This window comes from Salvia hispanica, chromosome 6 (assembly GCF_023119035.1).
Source record: "Salvia hispanica cultivar TCC Black 2014 chromosome 6, UniMelb_Shisp_WGS_1.0, whole genome shotgun sequence".
In the NCBI taxonomy this organism is placed as follows: Eukaryota; Viridiplantae; Streptophyta; class Magnoliopsida; order Lamiales; family Lamiaceae; genus Salvia; species Salvia hispanica.
Window position 1 is genome coordinate 17,936,080 of NC_062970.1, and position 7,771 is coordinate 17,943,850.

The 7,771-nt window shown below is 36.6% G+C and overlaps 2 protein-coding genes across 2 annotated transcripts; both read right to left on the minus strand.

Annotated features, from left to right (window-relative positions):
• Positions 1–707: 707 nt before the first annotated feature.
• Positions 708–2,846, minus strand: LOC125192101. Its single transcript, XM_048089557.1, has 2 exons — positions 2,329–2,846; positions 708–1,395 (listed from the first exon to the last, which is right to left on the minus strand). Exons 1-2 carry the CDS (start codon positions 2,741–2,743, stop codon positions 1,082–1,084), a joined length of 729 nt encoding a protein of 242 aa, XP_047945514.1. The 5' UTR covers positions 2,744–2,846; the 3' UTR covers positions 708–1,081.
• A 1,218-nt stretch (positions 2,847–4,064) lies between these two features.
• On the minus strand, positions 4,065–7,161 carry LOC125194839. The gene is made up of 5 exons (XM_048093056.1): positions 6,846–7,161; positions 5,417–5,566; positions 4,657–4,803; positions 4,337–4,435; positions 4,065–4,120 (listed from the first exon to the last, which is right to left on the minus strand). The coding sequence occupies exons 1-5, from the start codon at positions 6,910–6,912 to the stop codon at positions 4,065–4,067; spliced, it is 519 nt and encodes a 172-aa protein (XP_047949013.1). The 5' UTR covers positions 6,913–7,161.
• Positions 7,162–7,771: the final 610 nt, after the last annotated feature.

The window sequence follows — 7,771 nt, forward strand, 5'->3', positions numbered from 1 at the left end:
TATTTTACATTTTATAATAGTAACTATATCTTTCCTTCTCATGCATTCGTGTATTTTCTCACCATTCTATTCATTATTAGGTATATTTATAAAATATCATGTGTTAATTTATAAATTTGCATCTATGAGTCCAATTTACTCTCCAAAATTCACTCTCTTTTATATTATTCGCTCTACTTAACACAAAAATTAAAGTTACATCAAATCCTGTACCGTCCAAGAAAGGGGTAAGGGTACAGGTGCCCACGGTTCCGGAACCGCCAGTTCCGATTTTGGAAATTGCCGAACCGGACCTGAACCGCGAGGGTGTTTCGCGGTTACAGTTCCGGTTCCAAAATCGGCGGTTTTGGTTCGGTTCCGAGCCGGCGGTTTTGGTTTCGGTTTTGAACCGGCGGTTTTTCGATGGTTTTTTACGATTTTTCACGGTTCCGACCTGTCGGCCTTTTGCGGTTCCGGCTTAGTTTCACGGTTTTTCAGCAGTTTTTCGCGTATCCGGTTTGAAACCGCCCAGAACCGGCGGTTCCGGCACAGTTTCGGTTCGAATTGTTTTGAACCTGAATCGAACCATGGTTCAAAACTCGACAGTTTCGATTCGAGTAAATTCTCACGGTTTTGGTTTTAACCGCCGGTTTGGTATACTTTGGGCAGTTCTAGGTAAGGGATCATCTTTCTTGGGATGAAGGGAGTAAATTAATTATTCCACGTATTACATCAATTCCAACAAATATAAGATCACAAGTCAGTCGATGACATTTATTACAAACTAGGAGTATATAGAAAAGAAAGTATGGAATAGTTCATAGGTAGTATATACTATCACTTTGGACTTCGCTGGGGTACAGACCTAGCTGTAATCCAAAGGAGATCAAAGTACCACGGGAAGTGATTAACGGCGAACAATATCACCGGCAAGCAGGCCACGAGATAAAACGGGAAAGCAGGGTAATGCACTTTATTCTTGAGGATCAAGAAATTGCAGGCGCAGAAAGACAGCAGCATCGAACCTATGGAGGCGAAGAGCGACGTCAGCCCGACCAGCAGTTTCCTCGGCAGGTTCGTGCCGAAGTCTTTCTGCTGGAATTTAGAAGTCAGGATGGCGAGGAACATGATCAAGGAGGTCACCGAGAAGCAGAGGGCGAGGAGGGAGGAGATGGAGAAGATGCTGAAGGCCATCTCGTTTTCCCAGTTTGGGGTGCCACCTCCGCCCGGGACTGTGGCGGAGGTGGAGAAGGCCACCGTGGCGATGAGGCTCGCCACCACGGAGCAGGACTGGGAGGTGCTGGTGAGCCACTTGCCGGCCTCCTTGGCGAGGCCGTCGTGGGTCTGGTAGAATATTTCCCTCGGGGTTTTCGACCCGTTCCGAGCGGGGCGATCTGGCATCGACTTCTTCACAAACTGCACCCAATTGAGATTCAACAAACAAATGGAAGAAACTATTTAGATAAAACTGAAATCACCATATAAGTCTAACCGGTTAGACTATAAAAAAAGAAAGAAAAAAGAAAGGACCATCAATATATCTAGGCTAAAAGAATTTGGTTTATGATGGAAGACTGGGTCAATCCAATCATAAAAAAAAAATTCAATCCTTCTAAGGTTTGAGGAAGAGTGTTGGTAAATGAAACAAATGAATATAACAATTATCTCACATCACATTAGTGTAAAGAGAGCATTTTAAACTAGGGTAAATTCGAAAAAAATATATGAAGTTTGGTCAAATTCCGATTTATCTGTAACTATAAAAAATGGCCAATTATGTCATAACTTTGATATTTTTCTCAATTGTCTCATAACAAAAAATTTCATCATGCTACGTGTAATGCGTGTATGTGTAAAAATTAAAGACATAATTGACTAAATGTAATAAACGACGTCATTTAAATAACCAAATGTTTAGTTCGCATAATATTTTTCGTTTGCCAAAATCATAGATAGTCCCTTTGTCCCAAGATAAGCGAAACACTTCTTTTGGGCATGAGATTTAAGGAATTAATATTTAAATAGTTAAAGTGGAGAGAGTAAAGCTTGAGAGAGAAAAATAGAGGAGTGAAGAGGTAATAAAATAGGCGGAGAATAAAGTAAGAGATGATTTTTTGCTAAAATAGAAATGACTCACTTACGAGACATCTCAAAAAGAAATACAACTTGTTTATCTTGGGACGGAGAGAGTGCATAATTTTCCCCAAATCATAGAATATGAGACAATTGAAAAGAAAGTCAAAGTTATGATATAATTGACCGTTTTTAAAGTTACGAGATAGACCACAATTTTACCAAATTTCATGGTTTTTTTTGTTCATTTAACCTTAAAGCTAGTATGGTATATACCTGATACCACTTGAGCTCCCATTGCATGAGCAGGAACGAGCCATGGCTTATACTCACCAGCCATAGCAGCAAGGTGCAATGCGCTATTGCCCTTCTTATCAGTTTCCAAAAGGATCGTATCTCTCATTTTGTCCCAATCAACCAAGAACTTGTACACGTGTGGCTGCCGATACTGCACTGCAATCAAAACCACATTCTTACCTTCAACATTCTTGTCGTGGATCGCCACCGGAACCCGCGCCAAAATCCCCTCCACCATCTCGACTATCCCGTTCTTGGCCGCGTCGAGGATGGGCGTCGCCACCTCTGCATCAGAGGTGGCAGCAATTTCGCAGATGTCGTTGGCGTCGTCGTCGTCGTCATATAGATTCTCTTCACTATAACCAATGGCGGGTTTTTTATTGGCGGGGCGCATTCCGTCGTATTGACTTAGATTTGAGACGCCATTTACAAGTTTCCCCAAAATTTGGATTGACCAAAAATGTCTTGTCTTCTTCTCTTTAATCTCGGCCACTCGTTTTGAGCCTGATAAGATTGGAATCACACAACTCAAAACTTAGTTAGGTTTCGTTGGAGTTTGATCTAATCCAAATCCATTTAGGCTCCGCTTCGTATACAGAATTGGAATTAAAATTTTATGGAACCGTAATTCAACTTTAAATATTTTGTTCGGTAATAATGATGTAAAAAATTGATATGAAGTGCATGTGTAGTATGTGTGTGTTGTTTGTACTTTAACTATTTGGAATTCTAATTATCTACTTTTGATTGGAGGGTTTTGATTTATGAAAACTAGATTTAAATACAGAAATGCAGAACCAAATCATACGTAGGACATTTTTAGGTCATACTTTGTTTAATTTTAGGTCATGCTAACAAAGCATGACCTAAAATGATCTTAAAATGACATTAAACCCAAATATTATAATATGACCTAAAACTACTTAATTATGACCTTCCGTGCTTTTGGTTAATTATTGACCATTAGATCATTTAATCCTAGGGCCAAGACTTGGGCTGCATTTCTGGATTTAAATGCATTCTTGTTTTGATCATATTCCTTGGATATGAAGTTCAAATTATGGAATTAATTAGAATTTTTTTGAATTTTAATTCAATTTCAAATCCAAATGGATACTTTGTACTACCAAACATTGGAATTGGAAATTCCGTAGGCTCAGTTCCATGGTACCGAACAGCCCCTTAAATATTTTTAAAATATCAAATTTGTACTATTTGATTTTGATTTCATAGAGTGAATACAACGTACCTATTCCAAGGATTGCCAGCATTGGTTTGGATATTAACTTGACAAAGTTAATAAAAACGACGTAGGTCTTGGGAAGGATTTCATGTCCATTGGCCACGCGTTAGGTTAATTCCTCTACGGATAGAACAAATGAAATTAACTTAGTTTAGTTGTACAAATTTAAGGTTCAATATAAAAATATAAAATATGCTACACACGTACATGTCGACATTAATTGAGGCAGTATTACTATATTATTAGTGTCTATATTAAACGTGATTTAATTAGTGTAAGATGGGTACGTATTTATTTGCAAAATAAGTAAAGTTTTATGCACAAATTAGTTTGGCATGCATGATAATGATAATGATACACAACTTAGGTGGTAAGACATTTTCCTTCCGATCAATAAATTGGGGGTTTGAATCATCACAACTATGAGGGTAATTGAGAAACCATTATTGATATTTATTAACGAAAAAAGAAGTTAGTATTTGACCTTTTTTATCCCATTCATATTGGCGTCGCTCTGCATTTGCAGTCCTGCTTCCACACAAGACAATCACTGAAAACAAAGGAGGAGGTAGCAAACTCAACCCTTACACAGTTACAGGTAGGACAATTTTTTACAAATCAAAGTTTGATCAAAATTGATGTATTTTTTCCATTTTATTGAAATGAAACCTCTTTGAGCAGGATACAACTTTTCGAAATAAAGGCTACAAGTAATACTACTACTATTTAGTTCTGAATGCTCACTTAGTTTGTCAACAAAACCGTTTTTTGGAGTTTCGAGCTTCGCTTTCTTGTCATTGCCTATATTTTCTTCGTCGTGTTTCTGGCTGCTGTGACTGTTCACTGCGAAAAAATACAAAAAAAGCTTTAGGTTTAAACCTTATAATTTCAAATTAACTGTTCGGTATCACAAAAATATTTCACGCATGGACCCACAATACCACAAAACACTACAAATAACGTACACATTCACTCCATCTCCATTTTACTTTACTAATATTGCATTTAAACCCGAGCCATTTTCCAAGTTTCTATTTTTAGAAAAGGGGAGAGTATATACTTACATAGCCTTCGCAATATATTCCACAGTTGATTGAAGGTTACGAGGCAGGTATGATAATTCTCTGGATAATTTGCATCTTCCTTGTATTGAAGATCCGCCGCAGCTTGATTGGGCATCATCGAATGAGGCACCTTATCAACAAATATGCCTTTGACAAGGAATTTTCAAAAACCATGCTACCGTTAATAGAGGTTCTTATATTAACAAAACAAAAATAAAATCAAAACAAACTCATTCTTTGTCCAATGTTGCAATAAAAATGCTTCAAAATCGGTACGATGAAGGTAGCCACAAAGTTTTCGGTTCACGATTTCAGTGCTAAATTTTACTGTGCGCCCATGGCCACGTTTGTTTGTCATGATTTTGTCTGTGAAAGTAATTCAATTTCTTGATTATAATAGTAATAGTTTTATTATTATACTTTTTTATTGCTATAATGTTTTTAATTAATAACTTATCAAGAAAAGTTTGACGTGATTACAAATTATTATTATTATTATTTGATATTCATTAGGAGAATATTAAACTAATTTTAGAATTATGAATCATACTTAATTATAATTATAATAAATTATTATAGTATTTATTACTAATTTTTATTAGTATGTCTATTAACCTCTCTAGAAAGTTTTAATGTAACTACTTATTGAATTTGATTAATGAATATAGATAGTCTAAGAGGAATCGTATTTCCTTAAATAAGAATTATAGTCTCCAACAATATTACTTTCCTGATAAATAAAAATTATTTAAAGACTCACAATGATAGATGAGTTTATCAATGCCTCTAATTTTGCTTCCACTTTCAAAGGCAGATGGCTTGTTCGCCAGAATATGTAGCGGCGACACACCGTCCTTGTTGCGAGCTGCAACTAGCTTATTGTAGACTGTCATAATATCATAAGCCAAATCTGCAACCAAAAAGATTCAAAGAAATGAATTCCACAGGTACAAAATAAGAGAAACATAAAAGCATTCACAGTAGGAAGAGTCCTCCCACAACCTTCTCTCTTCTAACACCTTTTCACAGCTTTTCTAACAACCCTCCAATTTAATTTATTTTAATTATTGGTATTTATTAAATAGTTAAAAAATAAATTGCAGTGAATTATAGGGGAGCATTAGGGTGCATCCATAATTAGAGTCACAACGTACATCCAATCCCGTGCTGCCACGTGGCACAAAACATGTAATGTTGTAAATACAAAAATGCAATATACATTTGTGAAATTGTAGATGGATTTCTGCAAATTGCATTTTATATTGTTAAGTTTTGCATTTTAACATAAATTGTCTATGCAAAATAAACTATAATCTGTCTATATATAAAATACAAATTAAACACTCTATATCTTTAATATAGAACTCAACAAAAAAAAATGCAATCTGTCTATAACTAAAATGCAATATGCCGAAATCTATTTGTAACTCCTACACATATATATTGCATTTTAGTGTTTACAATATTGAATGTTTCGTGCCACGTGCCGGCACGTGATTGGATGTACGTTATAACTTCCGTCCCATTGGTGCCTGCCGGAGCCGTCCCATGGCTGAAGCCGCAATAGGGCTATCCCGCACGACAATGGGATGAGTGCTCTAAGATGATTAGATTAACATAAAAGTTAGTACTCCCTCTGTCCCGGCTAAGATGACACATTGCTTAGCCGGCACGGGGTTTTAGAAATTATTGGTTAAAATGTTTAATTGGAGAGAGAAAAGGTGAGTGTAAATATTAAAGTAGAGAGATAAAGAAATATGAATATTTTAATATGAGTGAGAAAAAGTGGTTGAGTGTATTAATCGGAGAGAGAAAATTTCTAAAAAAGGAAATGTGTCATCTTAGTTGAGACCGAGCTAAAAAGAAAAGCATTAATAAATGTAGCGGGACAGATAAAGATTACCTTATTAAATGTTCCATATTTTTAATAAGGGCTAATGATAGTAATCCCTCCGTCCCAACTAAGTTGAGACATAACTTTTGGACACGAAGATTAAAAAGTTATGTCGAAAAATAGGAGAGATGAATAAAGTATGAAAGATAAAGAGACGGTAAAGTAGGTAATAGAATAATGTAATAGTGATTGGATGTTTTGTTTTTAGTCAAAAAAGGAATCTCAACTTAGTTGAGACGAATGGAGTAGTAATTTTGAAGAAATGGAAAAATGAGATGGAAAGAGACGAAAATACCCCCCTTCGAGGCAGGCATGCAGAATAGTGTCTCCGTCTCTTCCCCTGCAATAACGGTACCCTTCATCACCTACACAAAGCGAGTGCAGGGCATAAAACGACTCCTTCCGGCCGTGGAGGGCGGCGACGATGCAATGGCACAAGTCAGCGTTGCCGAGATGGGCAGCAAGGTGAAGAGGCATGTCGCCGCGTTTGTTGTACGCCCAGAGGGCTCCTTTTGTTTGGTAGACGATATCGACGAGCGCTTTCGCGATGGACGCCTCGCCGTTAGAGATGGCTATGTGCAGCGCGGTGTCGCAGGAGTTGCCCATTCTGAAGGTATGCAATTCTTCGCTTTCTTTGTATGCTCTGATCACTTCCTCCCAATTGTTTCTGTTAACTTCCCGGTATAATCTATCTCTCGATGACATTGTGCTAAGTGGGAGATAGAGGAGGAATGACTTGTGCTCTTTTCAGTGTTACTACAAATCTCTAATTTATGGACTAGAATTGACACACTGTTATATATTCCTTTTTTTTTTTTTTTTTTTTTATCATTGTTTTGGAATAAAGATGCAGAATATAATTAAAGTGCTGGCTGGCTTCTCACATAACTGCATAACACAACAAAGCGAATTATACATGTAGAAACTGCAGAATGTGCAAACCTAGCCCACATCGGATTACAAAGAGAAGTTGGAAATGGTATATAGTTTCAAAAATAAATCCGTGCAGACAAGCTAGACACAAAATGGACAATATAAAATTGATGTTGTAGTCGACGGTACTATGCTCTAATTTTTTAGATATAATTATATACTCCCTCCGTCCACACCCAATAATTTTGATAGTGAAAGGGAAAATAGTTGTAATATATATAGCACTCCCTTCATTCGTTGAAAATATGTACCGGATATTACTATTTTTTTCATTTTTAGTCTCTATAT

Coding starts and splice junctions, on each gene's coding strand:
- LOC125192101 (XM_048089557.1), bottom strand. CDS start 2,743: ATGCGCCCCGCCAATAAAAAACCCGCCATTGGTTATAGTGAAGAGAAT. Junction 1,396..2,328: donor GGGAGCTCAAGTGGTATCAG/GTATATACCATA, acceptor AATTGGGTGCAG/TTTGTGAAGAAGTCGATGCC.
- LOC125194839 (XM_048093056.1), bottom strand. CDS start 6,912: ATGAAGGGTACCGTTATTGCAGGGGAAGAGACGGAGACACTATTCTGC. Junction 5,567..6,845: donor CATGCCTGCCTCGAAGGGGG/GTATTTTCGTCT, acceptor TTTTGGTTGCAG/ATTTGGCTTATGATATTATG. Junction 4,436..4,656: donor GAATATATTGCGAAGGCTAT/GTAAGTATATAC, acceptor ATTTTTTCGCAG/TGAACAGTCACAGCAGCCAG.